Source organism: Eschrichtius robustus, chromosome 3 (assembly GCF_028021215.1).
Source record: "Eschrichtius robustus isolate mEscRob2 chromosome 3, mEscRob2.pri, whole genome shotgun sequence".
Classification (NCBI taxonomy): domain Eukaryota; kingdom Metazoa; phylum Chordata; class Mammalia; order Artiodactyla; family Eschrichtiidae; genus Eschrichtius; species Eschrichtius robustus.
The window spans coordinates 22,449,510-22,466,967 of NC_090826.1; the positions used below are offsets into that span (position 1 = coordinate 22,449,510).

Here is a 17,458-nt window from a genome sequence, read left to right on the forward strand (position 1 = left end):
TTCATTAAGGATTTTTTTTTTTGCATTAAATGTGTAAAATATTGTGCATTAAAAAATTTTTGTTACTGAGTTTTTTGGTGCCCCCTTAAATTTTTTCGGTCCAGGACAGTGCCTCAATCACCTCACTCTAGCTCACTCTTTGCCTGCATTTTATATGCTTGAACATAAGCAGCGTTCAATAAATATTCATTGAATTTACTTACCTCCCAATATTTTTAAATTGAGGTAAAATAAACACAGAACAGTGAACAAATACTAAATGTATTACTGAGCTCCCCAATTGTTCAGAACAGTCTGCTAAGCAGTAAAAGGTGTCTTTCCTTTTTATCTTCACGTACCCAACCAAAAGAAGTTTTGTTTTACAACAATCTCTTCTCTTTTTCTGCAGCTCTCTTCCCCAAGCTCTCTTTTCTCCCTGTCAGTTCAAGAGATTTCCTGGACAAAAACATCTCCAGGTCGTCACACCAGAAAAAAATAAATATTTTCCTGGAGGACGGCCTATGACGTCAAGGCTCCCTGTAACTCCCAGACGAACGCTCTAAAGAAAGCCGCCAGCTTTCCCGAAGCATCGCAGTTTGCGCATGCGCTTCTGCTTGCCGGACAGCAGAGGGGATTTTTATGCCCTCTCGGCACCCTTACGTCGCGGAGTGGTGGTGTTGGCGGTTCGAGCGACGAAAGCTTTTTGCCGGAAGTGGGAAGAGGAGAGGGAAGTCTCGCCTTCTCCCGGGGTCTTCAAGTTTAGGGCTGGGGGCTAATTGTCGCTAAAAAGCTCAGAGGTGCTCGGGTGGATACAATTCCTCGCTTTGTGAGAAGAGGCTAGAACGCGCGCTGAGGTGTGTTTTTGGTGTAAGTGGGCACGCGTTGATGCTGGCTTAAGAGGACCTAAACCATCAATCAAAAGAACTTCCGCCTGGCCAGCTTTAAAAGGCGTTTGATTCAGAGAGGTGGAACGCATAGATTTTAGTCTGGTCTGGGTTCTGCCACCGACCTACTGTGTGTCCTTGGGCTCCTCCCCAAGTCTCAATATCCTCATCTATAAATTGAACGGTAGACAAGATTCTTTAAGTCACCTTTCAATCCGTCTATTATTGCAGGTCCATTTTGTCGTCTGAGCAACAAAGCCTTGGGGGTTAAATATCGTTGGCCCCGTTTTAGAAGGAAGACATTGAGTTCCAGGGTGAGAGACTTAGTTATTGCACAGAAAACGGTTAGAGATTTTAGACCTTGAGAGTAAAAGATTATGCTGTAACTCCATGATCAGGCCTCCTTTGTGTATTTCTGTGTCATCAGTTCCTGAAACTGGCCTATAGCAGTTACTCAAAAAGTTTTGAATGGATGGATGAATGAATCTTTTCATGTCAAGGCCAATGACCCAAGCAGATCTGGCGTCTCTCCAGCTCTCTGATGTATTAACAAGTATAACTCTTCTCTAGGTGTATCCTGTGCTTTACTTGACGGGGGACTCCGAGTCCGGTTCTGTCGTTTTCAACGTAAACAGGTAACATGGAGGCACCTCCAGTCACCATGATGCCTGTCACCGGGGGCACCATTAACATGATGGAGTACCTGCTGCAGGGTGAGTGAACCAGGGAGCTTGTTTTCCTCTTTTCTGTTCAGCTTCCGCGGAGATGAGAAGCTGTTCTACAAAGGCAGCCTGCATAATTTCTGGCACCTTTTTTTTTTTTTTCAATTTACCCTTAATTATGGTCACAAATACATAACATTAAATTTACCATATTAAACATTTTTAAGCATACAGTTCAGTAGTGTTAAGTATTTCACATTGTTGTATAGCCGATCTCTGGAACTTTTTCATCTTGCAGAATTGAAATTCTGTTCCCGTTAAACACTAATTCCTCCTTTCCCCTCCCTGCAGCCCTTGGCAACAACCTTTCTACTTTCTGTTTCTAATTTTGACTACTTTAGATAACCTCATATGAGTGGAACATTACAGTATTTGTCGTTTTATCACTGGCTGATTTCACTTAGTATAATGTCCTCTATGTTAACCCATATTGTAGCATGTGACAGGATCTCCTTTTTTTTTAAAATTTATTTATTTATTTATTTATTTTTTATTGATTGATTGATTGCTATGTTGGGTCTTCGTTTCTGTGCTAGGGCTTTCTCCAGTTGCAGCAAGCGGGGGCCACTCTTCATCGCGGTGCGCGGGCCTCTCACTATCGCGGCCTCTCTTGTTCCGGAGCACAGGCTCCAGACGCGCAGGCACAGTAGTTGTGGCTCACGGGCCTAGTTGCTCCGCGGCATGTGGGATCTTCCCAGACCAGGGCTCAAACCCGTGTCCCCTGCATTAGCAGGCAGATTCTCAACCACTGCGCCACCAGGGAAGCCCCAGGATCTCCTTTTTAAAGGCTGAATAATGTTCCATTGTATGTATGTACCACATTTTCTTTATCCATTCATCTGTCAGACATTTGGGTTGTTTCCACCTCTTGGTTACCGTGGATAATGCTCAGTGAACATGGGTGTGCAAATATCTCTTCAAGATCCTGCTTCAAATTCTCTCAGATAAATACCCAGAAGTGAGATTAATGGATCATATGGTAATTCTATGATACTGTTACTAGCTTCATTTTATAGATCAGGAAATAGAAGTGAAGTAACTTTCCCAGATGAGAAAACTCAAGACCCAGAGAGGGTAATGATTTTCAGGAGGTCATACAATGTTTAGTGCAAGAGTTTAGACTTTAATTCAGATCATCCATTTAGTAACTTACTGTGAACAAAATAGGGTTGTTAATTTTCACTCCTCAAGCTGCGCCTCCTTCCGTCTTTCCCATCTCAGTTAGTGCCACTGTCATTCACCAGTTGCTTGAGCCATGCATTCAGGAGTCAATGTCCATTTTTTACTTTACCCCCACATGTAGTCCATTTCTAATCCTATTCATTTTTACTTCCAAAATATGTGTGAAATAAGTCTTTTCTAAACCTGCAGTACCACACCCTGGTTTATCATCCTTTGCCTGAACTATTTTAGTAACCCTGTACTTATTACATTTCTTCCACTTTTTTTTTCATTGCTTCCACTTTTGATTGTCTTTCTCTTCTCACACAACAGCTAGTAGTCTTTTAAAAAATTGTTTTAGTATTAAAAATATTCAAACAAAGAAAGTAGAGACTAATATAATGAACACTCCATTTCTGTCATCTAGATTTCAGTTTCTGTCATTTTGCCATATTTGCTTTCTCTTTTTTTTTTTTTTGCTGTTTTTAAAGACAGTTTCAGGGACTTCCCTGGTTGTCCAGTGGTTAAGACTCCACGCTTCCACTTCAGGGGGTGCGGGTTCAATCCCTGGTTGGGGAACTAAGCTCCCACATGCCTTGCAGCCAAACAATTTTTTTAAAAAAACAACAGTTTCAGATCTCATAACATTTTACCCCAAAACATTTTCAGTATGCATCTCTAAAAAATAAAAAACAAGGATATTTTCCTTCATAATCCCAATACCATCATTATTATCTAAAAAATCAATAATGTATTTTTAATATCATCTAATGTCTAGTCCATATTCAAAAGTTTCCCCCATCTTGCCCTCAAAATGTGTTTTGTATCCAGGATATAATCACGTTTCATGCATTACATTTGATAACTGTGTCTCTTAAGCATCTTTTAACTTGGACCAGTCTCCCCTCATTCCCACTTTTTTTCCCATGACAGTGTCTTGTTGAAGAGTCTATACCAGTTTAACTGGAATGATCTTTTTAAAATGTAAATTCAGTCATCTCTTTCCCTGTTGTGCGGAGCTAATAGCTTCCCAATGGCCTTAGAATAGAATACAGCCTTTAGCATGAGCTGTACATAAGACCTGTGTGCTTTGGCCCATCCCAAATCCTCAGTTCATTATCATCTTCCATCTTGCTTACCACACTTCAGCCACACTGATATCCCTTCATTTCTTTGCATTCCCCAGGCCCTTTCCTACCTCTGGGCCTTTGCACTTGATTCCTCTGCCCTTATACTTTGTTCCAGCCCTTCAAAGTGCCATTTTATTTTTACCCCTCAGTCCTCAGCTTAGTTGTCCTTCCCTTTGAGAGACCTTCTCTGACTACTCCAAGCCCTCAGAGAGGTCTCCTCTTCTCCACCCCCATCAGTTCCTCTCTCCCATCTCCCTTTTATTTCCCTGTATTTCTGTTTAATTGTTTACTTATTTATTTTTTGTTTCCCCCACTAAACTGTAATCTCTGTGAGGGCTGGACCCCCTACTTCCTAGCATGGTGCCTGGCACAGTATTCAGTAAGTATATGTTGAAGGAACCAGCACTTACAAAGCTCCTTAAATGTTTGAAGTATGAAAAAACACATGTCTGACACTGTCCTGAATGTAGGACACAACGTATCCAAAGCAGGACCCATTCCCTGCTCCCATCGTCATCTGTCCTATGATTACAGGGACCTGATCTGTTGCTTTCCCTCCAACACTACCCATTTCCAAAAATGTAGTCATTTGAGTCCCACTGTCAATACTTACCATAGTTACAGTAGTATATTTTTATTTACTTTAACAGATTTAGTCAATAATGAATATGTTCCTAGCATTGGAGTAAGTATCAGCAGTAGAGGAAGAAAGATGTTAAAAAGTCAATACATAATTGATATATTGAAAGATGACTAAAAAATTGAGGTGCTAATGCTAAAAAGTAAAGCAGGGAAGTGGAAAGAGATTGGAGGGAGATAATGCTATTTTATTTAGGGCAATGAGAAAAGACATCTCTGATAAAGTGACATTTGAGCAAAGATCTGAACAAAGTGATGGGGTGAGATATGCAGGTATCTGAGAGAAGAACATTCTAAGCATAGGGACTAAGGGAAGGGGCTCTGAAGAGAAATACATTGTCAAACACTTGGCATTTTTAGAAAACAGCAGGAAAATCACTGTGGTTGGAGAGAGTGATCTGGGAGATAGTAGAAGGAAATGATCAACATCAGGTAGCAGAGACCACAATTTATAGGGCCTTGTAGACCGTGGTAAAGAATTTGGGATTTATTCTGAGTGACGTGGGAAGCCATTGGAGGGTTCTGAGCAGAGAAGTGTCATTATCTGCCTTATGTCCTAAAAACCAGCTGGCTGTTGTATGGAGGAGAGAAGAAAAAAGCAAGGATAGAAGCAGGGTACTGCAAAGACCAAGCAAGAAATGAAGGAGACTTGGACTAGGTGGAAATGATTGAGTGAACTGGATTCTGCATATATTTTAAAAATGCAGAGTGGATGTAGGATGTGGGAGAAAGAAAGGAGTCAGAGCTGATTATGTGGTGTTTGGTTGGGCAGCTGGAAGCAGAGAGTTGCCATTTACTGTGATGGGGAAAACTGCAGGAGGAGTAAGATTGTGGAGGAAAAATCAACAGGTTGATATTGAACATGTTAAGATGAAGATGTCTTAGGCATCCAAGTGGAGAAGTTAGGTAGACAGTTGGATGTATGAGTCTGTAGTTCATGAGATATAAATATGGTAGTCCTCAGAGCATAAATGATACTTAAAACCATAGGGCTGAATTAGGTCACTGAGGGAGGAAGAGATTGTTGATAGAGACGAAGACCAGGATTGAGTCTTAGGATCCTCCAATATTTTTGGGAAGATGAAGACCCAGCAAAGGTGACTTATAAGGAATGGTTAGTGAGTTAGGTGAAGAACCAAGAGAGATTTGTGTCCCAGGGGCCAAGGGAAGAATAGATTTCAAAATGGGTATAATATAACAACCATGTGAAATGCTGCCAGGAGGAAGAATGAGAACAAAGGACAGTGTATTTCTCTGAAGCAGTTCATTCTCTTTTACTTAAATACATTACATAAAAAGGAAATGTTATATTTTTTCTATCACTGGAAAACTTGTTTTCTGAGACTAGAAGGTAATTTTTTTTTAATTTATTTTATTTATTTTTGGCTGCATTGGGTCTTCGTTGCTGCGCGGGCTTTCTCTAGTTGCAGCAAGCGGGGGCTACTCTTCGTTGCTGTGCGCAGGCTTCTCACTGCGGTGGCTTCTCGTTGCGGAGCACGGGCTCTAGGCGCGCGGGCTTCAGTAGTTGTGGCACGTGGGCTCGGTAGTTGTGGCTCGTGGGCTCTAGAGCGCAGGCTCAGTAGTTGTGGCACACGGGCTTAGTTGCTCCACGGCATGTGGGATCTTCCCGGACCAGGGCTCGAACCCGTGTCCTCTGCATTGGCAGGCAGATTCTTAACCACTGAGCCACCAGGGAAGCCCCTAGAAGATAATTTTTTAAATAAATGACAAAACAGTATTATTATTCTAGGTAGATACTGTTGCCTCTTAAAGCCCAAAGCCTGCTGGAGATTAGCATTGTTAGAGAAGGCCTAACTATTCTAGTACCAAATAAGACAATGCAAAAAATTGAAAAGGGATTAACTTGTTATATAACATCTTGGCAGTATAACCCCTCTAAAATCTCATATACTGGGCCTGTGCTTTACAAAACACTGCACTAAACTGTTCTGATTTTTCATTTAAGTTTTTTCAATCTTTTGCTATTTCCATTACCCAGAATGAAAGATGGGACTCAATGGTACTTTTTTCCTTCTTCAGGAAGTGTTTTAGATCACAGCTTGGAAAGCCTCATCCACCGCCTTCGTGGTTTGTGTGACAACATGGAACCTGAGACTTTCCTTGACCATGAGATGGTATTCCTCCTTAAGGGCCAGCAGGCCAGTCCGTTTGTTCTAAGGGCTCGACGCTCTATGGATAGGGCAGGGGCACCCTGGCATCTGCGCTACCTGGGACAGCCAGAAATGGGAGACAAGAACCGCCATGCCCTGGTGCGTAACTGCGTGGACATTGCAACATCTGAGAACCTTACTGACTTCCTGATGGAAATGGGCTTCCGCATGGACCATGAGTTTGTTGCCAGGGGACACCTGTTCCGTAAGGGCATCATGAAGATCGTGGTGTACAAGATCTTCCGCATCTTGACACCAGGGAACACAGACAACACTGAGGCCTTGTCACTTTCCTACCTTGTGGAACTAAGTGTTGTTGCCCCAGCTGGGCAGGACGTGGTGTCTGATGACATGAGGAACTTTGCAGAGCAGCTGAAACCTCTGGTTCACCTAGAGAAAATAGACCCCAAAAGGCTCATGTGACAAGGCAGTCTGTCCACCACTGGGGCTTGTCCTCAGCTGTTACAAAAAACGAAGATGTTATAATTGCCCTATTTCACCACTGCCAGCCAGGCATTCTTCCCTCAGGAAGGAGGACAATGAGAACTTAGTTGGTTCTTTGCACTGTTTTCCTCATATGGCCAGTTCACTTTTGTGACAGCCTTTCTAAATTAAAGGCTAAGGATGACATGGAGAATCTAGATAATCCCTCTGCATAAAGAGGGGAAACTGGAATAAAATAGCTTTGGGGAATAAAAATCTTTTAATTGTTTTGCCATTTGTGTGTAAGGTTTGTAAAACAGAGACTGAGTTTTTATTGTGCAGTAATAAACGCTATAAAGAGAAATGTCTATCATTCTGATTCTTTACCCCATTACCCTGCTAATTTGGGATGGACTCATTATCAACTGGAGCAAAAATATGACAGTTTTTTGTTTTAATTTTGATAGAGATGATAGTTTTTACCTTTCATAAAAGTAGCACATATTTGTTATTGAAAAAAATTTAAATTCAGACAAAAATAAGAAAAATAACCTGTTATTCAAAGAGATGTACTATTTTTATTTTGTTTTATATCCTTCTAGTCTTTATTTTTGGAAATTTATGTATATGAGATATACTTATTTTGGAAAAATATTGTATATATACTGGTTTGTAATCTCCTTTTTTTGTTTAATTTATCATTAACTTCTTTCCAGGACATTAGGCTACAATGTTTTTTTGGGTTTTTAAAAAATTAATTAATTAACTATTAATTTATTTATTTGGTTGCTCCTGGTCTTAGTTTCAGCAGGCATGCTGCTTAGTCACAGTTCCAGGGCTCCTAAGTTGCGGCACGTGGGCTCCTTAGTTGCAGCAAGCGGGCTCCTTAGTTGTGGCATGTGAACTGTTAGTTGCGGCATGCATGTGGGATCTAGTTCCCTGACCAGGGATTGAACCTGGGCCCCTTGCATTGGGAACATGGAGTTTTATCCACTGTGCCACCAGGGAAGTCCCTCTTCTGTTAAAAAAAAATTTTTTTTGTTATTATTATGTGTCAGTGCTATCCTAAGTGCTTTAGGTATGTTTACTAATTTAATCCTCGCAACAGACCCATGTTTTACAGGGAAACTGAGGTGCAGAGAGAGGAATTAGCTTTCCCTGAGCTATACAGCTACAAATTAGCAGAGCTTGTATTTAAATACTGATAATTGTAACTGCTATTTGTATCCTATCGTTTGGATTTTCCATAACTTAATTGATTCCCCTACTTAAGGAATTTTAGTTTGATCCCAATTTTTTGCTTTTATAAACTGTCCTGTGATGCTAGTGTTTTTAATTAAATTTCTGTTGTTATCCATGATGATTCTTTAGGATAAATTCTAGGGAACTGCTGAGTCAAAGAGTGTGCCTTGTTTTAAGTCTTCCACCATGCATTGCCAGATGCCTTCCAGAAATGTCCCAGTTTTCCAACACAGTTGCCAAAAGTGGGTGTGACGGTGAAAACTTATTTTTCCCATTTGATGATATATGGTGACTGGTTTTAATTTTCTTTTGAAAATACTCATCAGGGCTTCCCTGGTGGCGCAGTGGTTGAGAATCTGCCTGCCAATGCAGGGGACACGGGTTCGAGCCCTGGTCTGGGAAGATCCCACATGCCGCGGAGCAGCTGGGCCCGTGAGCCACAATTACTGAGACTGCGCGTCTGGAGCCTGTGCTCCGCAACAAGAGAGGCCGCGATAGTGAGAGGCCCGCGCACCGCGATGAAGAGTGGCCTCCGCTTGCCACAACTAGAGAAAACCCTAGCACAGAAACGAAGACCCAGCACAGCCATAAATAAATAAATAAATAAATTTTTAAAAAAATAAAATAAAAATAAATTTTAAAAAATATAAAAATAAAAATACTCATCAGTGAGGTTTAAATTTTTATATGTTTATTGGACATTTTTTTCTTATGTGAATTCCCTTTTCTTCATTGTTTGTCTTTATTTGTAAACAGCTTTTATATAATTTCCCATTTATCATTTGACTTTTAATGGATTTTTTAAAATAACAGTTCTGAGTGGGATAACTGTTGATCATTTTAATACTTACAGAGTTGGGTTTTTTTTTTAATTTTTGGCTGTGTTGGGTCTTCGTTGCTGCACTCGGGCTTTCTCTAGTTGCGGCGAGTGGGGGCTACTCTTCGTTGCGATGCACGAGCTTCTCATTGCGGAGCGTGGGCTCTAGGCGCGTGGGCTTCAGTAGTTGTGGCACACGGGCTCAGTAGTTGTGGCACACGGGCTTAGTTGCTCCGCGGCATGTGGGATCTTCCCGGACCAGGGCTTGAACCCGTGTCCCCTGCATTGGCAGGTGGATTCTAAACCACTGTGCCACCAGGGAAGCCCACTTGTAGAGTTTTTAATACACTGGAGAGAATTTGGCGTTTTAAAAATTGTTGGTCACTCAAAATTTTCATTTTCTTCTGGAACCTCCACTGAGATAATACCCCAGTTGAGGTATTACATTGGATAGATCATAATTCTTTTTGGACCTCGGTTTGCCACTCGAAAGATCATATGAATACTCTGTTAAGAGGTTTTGGGCAAGTAACAGAAAACCTATCCAAAGCTGCCTTAAACGGTAAGGATGGTGTTATCTCATTTAAGGGTAAGTTCAAAGATAGGGTAGCTTCCAAGTTGGTTAGCTGGTTATTTCTCTGGCTCTGGGATCCTTTTCTTGGCTTTCCCTTGCATATTTTCAAGATAGCTTTTACCTCCTTCAGTTGCAGATTTCATGAGTAAATCTTGTTCCTCCTTTCATAGCATATTAGCAGGATGATTCAAGCAAGGCCCCTTTCTTATTTTGTAGTCTTCCACTTTATTCCTAAACTCTACTCTCATTCTATCCTATAGGTGCCCATTCTGATATGTTCAATGTATGTCTGTGATGCTTGTCTTGTAAAATATGTAGAGTTATGTAAGTATGTTCAATCCACATAAATGATATTATGCCATAAATGTTCCATTTCGGGACTTCCCTGCTGGCTCAGCGGTTAAGAATATGCCTGCCAATGCAAGGGACACGGGTTCAAGCCCTGGTCCGGGAAGATCCATATGCTGTGGAGCAACTAAGCCCGCAAGCCACAACTACTGAGCCCGCGTGCCACAACTACTGAAGCCCGCGCACCTAGAGCTGGTGCTCCACAACAAGAGAAGCCACGGCAATGAGAAGCCCGTGCACCACAACGAAGAGTAGCCCCTGCTCGCCACAACTAGAGAAAGCCTGCGCGCAGCAACAAAGACCCAACGCAGCCAAAAATAAATAAATAAATGTTCTTTTTCTTACTTTTTAAAATTATTATTGCTTTTGTGATATTCTCTTGTTGCTATACATAAACCTAACTTACAACTTTGAACTTGCATATGCTTTCATGTTAACAGTAATATTAGTACTTAAATAGTGCTTAACTCTATTTCAGATAGTTTAAACGTTTTAACTCATATACTTCTCCCAACAACCCTATGAGGTAGATATTATTACTACCATTTTGTAGATAAGAATGAGGCGCAGATTACTCAAAATTTTACTTCTATTGTAAGTGGTGGAGCCTGAATTTCAACTCCAGGGGTCTAGCTCCAGACTCCAGGTACATAACCACTGTGCATCCACCATGTTTTACTCATTCACTCTTTTGATGATAGAACTCTAGATTGCCTTCAACTCTCTATTACTATTAAAAATGCAAAAATAGGGACTTCCCTGGCGGTCCAGTGATTAAGACTCCACGCTTCCGGGCTTCCCTGGTGGCGCAGTGGTTGAGAATCTGCCTGCTAATGCAGGGGACACGGGTTCGAGCCCTGGTCTGGGAAGATCCCACATGCCGCGGAGCAACTGGGCCCGTGAGCCACAACTACTGAGCCTGCGCGTCTGGAGCCTGTGCTCCGCAACAAGAGAGGCCACTATGGTGAGAGGCCCGCGCACCACGATGAATAGTGGCCCCCGCTTGCTGCAACTAGAGAAAGCCCTAGCACAGAAACAAAGACCCAACATAGCAATCAATCAATCAATCAATAAATCTTAAAAAAAAAAGATAGTGGCTAGTACAGCTGTTATAAAACAAAAAACAAAAAAACTCCACGCTTCCACTGCAGGGGGCATGGGTTTGATCCCTGGTCAGAGAACTACGGATCCTGCATGACATGCTGCACAGCGGCAAAAAAAAAAAAAGCAAAAATAAGCACGTTTGTATATTGACGTGAATATTCCTCTTAACTATGCAATTGGGCGTGCTCAATTTGCCAAAAATGGCCAGGTTACTTTTCAGAATGGCTGTGCTAATTCCTATCACCAGTACACAAGAACTCATAGCCACCAATCTTCGGTGTTAGCATCTTTCTCATTTTTGCCAGTTTTCTTTTTCTTTTTTTATGTTTTTATATATGGCAAATTATTTAAGTCAATAAATTTTTAAGGAATTTCACACGTTCTGATTCCTTCCACTGCCGATCACCATAGTTCCTCCAGTGTTTGAGTCATACTCTTCAAGATAGCCCTTTCAAAAAGAATTTTTGCTCAGTCCACAGTTGTTATGTCAGTCAGTCAGTCTCCCATTCTTTTAGTTGGGCTTCTTTGATCTCCAATGGAATATGGACATACTTCAAAATTCCCCACCTGTGATCTTTGGGATCCAATTTCCTCAAGCAATTTACTTCTGGACCATGTTTAGGGTCAGAGGAAATGGATCTGCCTGCTTCTGAATTTTAGACACCCTCTAAACATGCATTAAGTTCAAATCATATTCACTCCTAAGCTATCATAGCTTAGAACAGTACAGATCATTGGGATATGCCAATACCTTTTTAAACTCCAGACACTGTGTTCTCAAGATAAAAGCCTAAAAAAGGAAGTCATCTTTGTTTCATGTCAACCTTAGAGTACTAAATCAGCGTAGCTGATTATTTCCCTCATAACTTAAGCTTTTAAATTATCAATTCTATAGTCCTGGAAGCAACTTTTGTGTTTATCAATACCCCCACCACTTGAATCTGTTTCAGGTACCATGTTCCTTCTTATCTGTATCAAAACTCATACTGAACAATGAGTTCTAGGTTGCAAAAGAGGATTTATTTTTGCACCCATCTATAAGTCTTTGTCTACAGATTAACAAAAACAAACATAAGTGCTATTAATTTTTGCCAGTCTGGTGGAAGTAAAGTGGCAGCTCTTGGCTGTCTTGATTTGCATTTCTCTGATTATAATTAAATTTGAGCCTTTTTTTTCTTTTTTTTTTTTGTATGCTTAGTATGTGAAACTAAGGTATTTATATATCCTTTGCTTATTTTCCTATTTGATTTCCTGTCTTGTTGATTTGTAGGAATTCTTTGTATATTCTAGACATTCTTTAATTTGTTTTAAACACTGCAAATATTTTCTCCCAGTGCCTATTTATATCCTTTGCCTACTTTTTTAAAATTTGATTTCCTGTCTTCTTAGTTTGTAGGAATTGTGTGTATATTCTAGACATTATTCCTTGTCTGTTTTAAACATTGCAAATACCTTCTCCCAGTCTGCAACCTTCATGTTAACTTTGTGATGTCATTAATTAAGCAGATGTCCTAAATTTTGACCTTAGAATTTGGAGTCTTGTTTAGGAAGTCTTTATTCACATCTGGGTAACAGATTTTCCTGTATTTTCTAATAGTAGCTTTATAGTTTTAACTTTCACATTTATGTCTTTAATCCATCTGGAGTCCACTTTTAACATAGTTTCAAGTAAAAATTCAGCTTTGTTCTCTATACAGTGAATTCGTTTTTCTATAACTGTCAGAAAAACAATCTTTCCAGTGTTTTGTGATGCCACCTTTATCACATATTAAGTTCCCATTTATATACTTTATTTATAAGCTCTCCATTCTATTCCATTGATCCTTTTCTTTGTTTCAGTGCCAGCAACACAATATTTTTATTACTGTGGCTTCGTGGTAGAGCCAGTTCTACCAGTAGGGCAGGTCTCCCTACTTTTATTTCCCTCTGAAAATAGACTTAGCTTTCATAGACCTTTATTCTTTCATATTCATTTTAGAGTGGGTTTTATTTCTCAACATTACTACTGGAATTTTTATTGGAATTTCATTGAACACATATAGATTAATTTGGGGGAGAACTGACATCTTTGCATGGAACACTCCCTCACCAGAATTCAATGTGGCAGGCTTCCTTCACCTCTTTCAGGTCTTTGCTGAAACATCAGGAAAGCCTTCCCTGACCATCCTAAATTAAGTAGCACACTCACTCCTCATCACTCTCTTTCTCTTATTTAATCTTTTTCATAGCATTTATTACTATCCAACTTTAGATTATTTAATCACTGCTTCTCTGCTAAAGATGTAAGATTCGTGAGGATAGGTGCCCTGTTTTGTTCTCTGCTGCACCCCTAGTACCCAGAACAATGCCTGGCGTATGGTAGCCACTCTGAATATTTGTTAAACAAATGAATAAAATCTTTACACTACTGAAGTGATCTGAATTATGACATTTATTCAGGCCTTCTAATGTCCCTGAATGGAGTTTAGTTTTTTCCCTTGATAAACTTCTTAGGCATTGCTTTGTGGTAAGGGAAGTTTGCCTGCCATTACAGTAAACAATAAATGTTGCCTGCCATCAAGGCATCAGGCACTACAGCCACCTCCCCACACCCACAACAGAGCACCCTGAGGAGAATTCAGGATAGAGGAAAATAGGAAATATTCTGTGCTCTGGATACTGGCCCTAGAGAGTTAAGCTGCATATCTAAGGAAAAATTTCAATGAGCCCAGAATCTTGCATCTTCCCATATGTAGAAAAGCTCTAAAATCACTAACTTGAGATGTTCGTTTTTTGTGATTAGCAGTAATCTTTTAATGTTCGTCTACACGGTTTTTCAGCAAAAACTCTCCTATATATCCTGGCTCCTCCCTTACCTCTTCGGAGTAGTTCCTCAGAGCTATCTGAGAGGCTGTCTCCCAGGCTGTAGTCCTCAGGTCCCGAATAAAACTTAACTTGCAACTTTTAGGTCGTACGTTTTTCTTCAGTCCACAGTTTTTAGGCCAATTACTATAGACCAGGAGTTGGCAAACTACACCTGTGCATGTCAGCCTGTGCTCTGGTTTTGTAAATAAAATTTTATTGGAACATCCACATTCATTCATTTAATACTGTCTATGGCTGCTTTTGTTCAACAGTGATGGAGTTGAATGGCTGCAACAGAGACCACATGACCTGCCAAACAGAAACTATTTACTGTTTGCTCTTTACAGAAAGAGTTTGCAGATCTTTGCTATAGACTTTAGTTTAGTTGCTACCGTAGATTGTGTTATATTTTTTATTACATTTTTAAGGTGGTTATTCCTTATAGAGAAGAACACTATTGAATTTTGTAAGATGATTTCTATTCTTGCAAACTTGATAATAACTCTTTTATAGTTCTGATAGTTTGCCTGTTGATTATATTGTGTTTTCCATATAGACTATCATATCATTGGCAAGAATGGCAAGCAAAAGAGTACATACATCTTTCACTTTTTCTCATCTAAAAGAATTGGCCAGACTCTACAAGACTCTAGATAACACTAATAATGAGCATCCACGACTTAGTCCTGACCTTAATGCTGCTGCATCAAGTTTCTCTAAGTATGAAAAAAATCATAATTTTTACCCTTTGGTCCATCAATGTGGTGAATTATATTGACAGATTTTCTGCTGTTGGGCCATCCTAGTACTCCTGGGATAACTCCTATGCACCATGATTTTATCCTTTAAATGCCCTGTTGGATTTGAGTACCTATTATTTTGTTTAGGGTATTTGCTCTGTGGACTACCTTAATTGCCATCCAGAGATCTATGCAATGTGACTACTCCCTATTTTTCCAACCTCTCTGCTGGAACTACAAGCTAAGCACTATGCTAGACACTGGGTTACAGCAGAGGCTAAGATATAGTCCCTGTCTTTAATAGCTCCCATTATAATGGCAGAAACAGACATTTATACAGTTTGTGTAGTCACCAAAGGGCTCCTTCCCAAAACAAATGAATCTTTAGCACTGAACAAGAAGGTCTGCTTCCTTTTTCTTGGATGTAACTCAATACTCTTGCTTATGTATTATCTTCCTTAATACCCTTTCACTTTTGCCTTTTCCACTCATCTCTGGCTATGTGACACCTACACAACCAAAAAGCAAGATCAAATAATGGGAAGCATGTAACACAGTGCTTAAGGGCTCAGATTTGAGAGACAAATAGGTTCCAGTTCTAGCTATGCCATTTACTAGCTATGTGACCTTGGACATATTGCATCACCTTCCAGAGAATCCATTTCCTCGTCTGTCAAATTTAGAATAATAATAATACATTCATCACAAAGAAGATATAATGAACTGACCTTTGTGAAGGCTTTCAACACAGGGCCTGACAAACCGCCAGGATTTTCCCTTTCTATCCTTCTGTGATCATTCCTGGAACACAAGAAGGTCACGAAGTCTCTTTCCTGTGACTTCTGAAATTTGATGGTAGCTAAATAGCATCACTTGTTTTACATTTTATCATGTTTCCTATACAGTAATTCTTTGTATATCTTGGCTTCTAGTGCTACCATTTAAGAGCTATTTGTATATTGGGCAAGTTATTTAAACTCTCAGAATATATATTTTCTCATCTATAAGACAAGCATAATTACAAGAGTATTTCATAGAGTTGTCATATGAATTAAATGATCAATATGCATAAAGGCCTAGCACAGTGTTTGGCACATAAGTGCTTAACACTTGATAGCTATTTTCAATTTTAGTATTATTAATAAGGCTATATGCTTCTTAAGGGGAGAAATTGTGTTTTGTAATATAGTATAATGGCTAAGAGCACAGACTCTGGAGTCTTCAGTTCAAATCTGAACACCACAAGTATGTTGCTCAAGCTGGGTAAATCTCTCTAGGCCTCAGTCTTCTTATCTGCAAAATGGGGATGATTAAAAAAAAAAACCACAACAGTTCCTGGAGGTTGTAGAGATTAAAGGAGATAATACACTTATTTGGCATTTAGCAGAGTGCCTGACATATATACTGATTTATTGAGCAATTATCTTGTGCCAGGTTATGTGCTAAATGTTTTATTTAGCCTTGTTCTAAATATTTTTTTCTGTGAACCCCATAACCCCTGCTTAGTACTACTCATATACTAACCTTTCAAATATTTATTGAATGAATGAGTGAGTGAATTAGTGAATGCTGACTTGTAGACCATAAGAATCTTGCCTGCATTAGCTGGTTTGTCACAGGTTAACACTCCTCATTCCTCTGCGATGAGTTAGTGTATAAGCCATGAGGTTCAGCATCTGTAAAAAGCAGGAGAGCATGGAAAGGGAGTAGATTTTAGACCCTGACTCTTTTACTCTAGAGAAATCACTCATCCTTTAGTGCTTGGATTTATTTCTCAGAACTGGTAAAATGAATTATAAAATGTTGCTGTAGGCAAAAGTGATAAAACTTACATTTAAGGTCATGGAGAACATAGAGAAAGGAACACCTCTTTGGAGGAAATAAAAATCAATGCAACTGTTCTTGAGGGCAGTTAGCCTAAGGAAGTAATTAAGGATTGTGCACAAAGGTGTAGTATAAGGCATCTTATACTACATCACCACGTTAGTGATGTGTATAAATCAAAAAATGGAAATAATCTAGATGTCTCATAAAAGGAAGTGGAATAATTAAATGATACTTCATCCACATAATGGCTGCATGGATATCGTGCAGCCATTCAAAAAAAAAGAAAATGTGTGGAAAATGAATTTAGCAACATGGAAAAATGTGCCAGTTCGTTAACTTATTGACTTTGTGACCTTAGGCAAATTACTTCTCTGCTTCAGTCTCATCATTAAATGGGAGTACTAATATCGCCTTCCTTATAGAATTATCATGAGGACTAAATGAATTATTACATGTAAAACTACTTGGAATTGTACCTGACCCATAGTAAACGTTTTGTAGATATGAGCTATAATTATTATGTGGGGGGAAAAAAAGTTTAAAAACAACGTGTATGGTATGCCATATATATATATATATATATATATATATATATATATATATATATATATATATATATATTTATTTATTTATTTATTTATTTATTTATTTATTTATTTATTTATTTATTTATTTATTTATTTATTTATTTATTTATTTTTTTCCCACACCTTGCAGGATCTTAGTTCCCCAACCAGGTATCGAAACTGTGTCCCGGGGGCAGGAACGCGGCGGCGGTGGCGGCGGCTCCGTGTCACCGGAGCCCGAGCGCGCATCGGGGGCGGGTGGCCGGGTCGAGGGCGCCACGTGGTTC

At 39.6% G+C, this 17,458-nt stretch overlaps 1 protein-coding gene and 1 non-coding gene across 2 annotated transcripts; one reads left to right on the forward strand and one right to left on the reverse strand.

The window, feature by feature from the left end:
- Positions 1–655: 655 nt before the first annotated feature.
- On the forward strand, positions 656–7,460 carry MED18 (mediator complex subunit 18). The gene is made up of 3 exons (XM_068537830.1): positions 656–833; positions 1,434–1,576; positions 6,556–7,460. The coding sequence occupies exons 2-3, from the start codon at positions 1,504–1,506 to the stop codon at positions 7,107–7,109; spliced, it is 627 nt and encodes a 208-aa protein (XP_068393931.1). The 5' UTR covers positions 656–833; positions 1,434–1,503; the 3' UTR covers positions 7,110–7,460.
- A 4,688-nt stretch (positions 7,461–12,148) lies between these two features.
- Positions 12,149–12,274, reverse strand: LOC137763215 (small nucleolar RNA SNORA40). The gene has a single exon (XR_011073771.1). It is a non-coding gene; the product is annotated as a small nucleolar RNA SNORA40 (small nucleolar RNA).
- Between the last annotated feature and the right edge of the window lie 5,184 nt (positions 12,275–17,458).

What these genes read in the sequence shown, in the direction of transcription:
- MED18 (XM_068537830.1), top strand. Translation starts at nt 1,504, where the DNA reads ATGGAGGCACCTCCAGTCACCATGATGCCTGTCACCGGGGGCACCATT. An exon ending in GATGGAGTACCTGCTGCAGG is followed by an intron (nt 1,577 to 6,555) that starts GTGAGTGAACCA and finishes TTCCTTCTTCAG; the next exon opens with GAAGTGTTTTAGATCACAGC.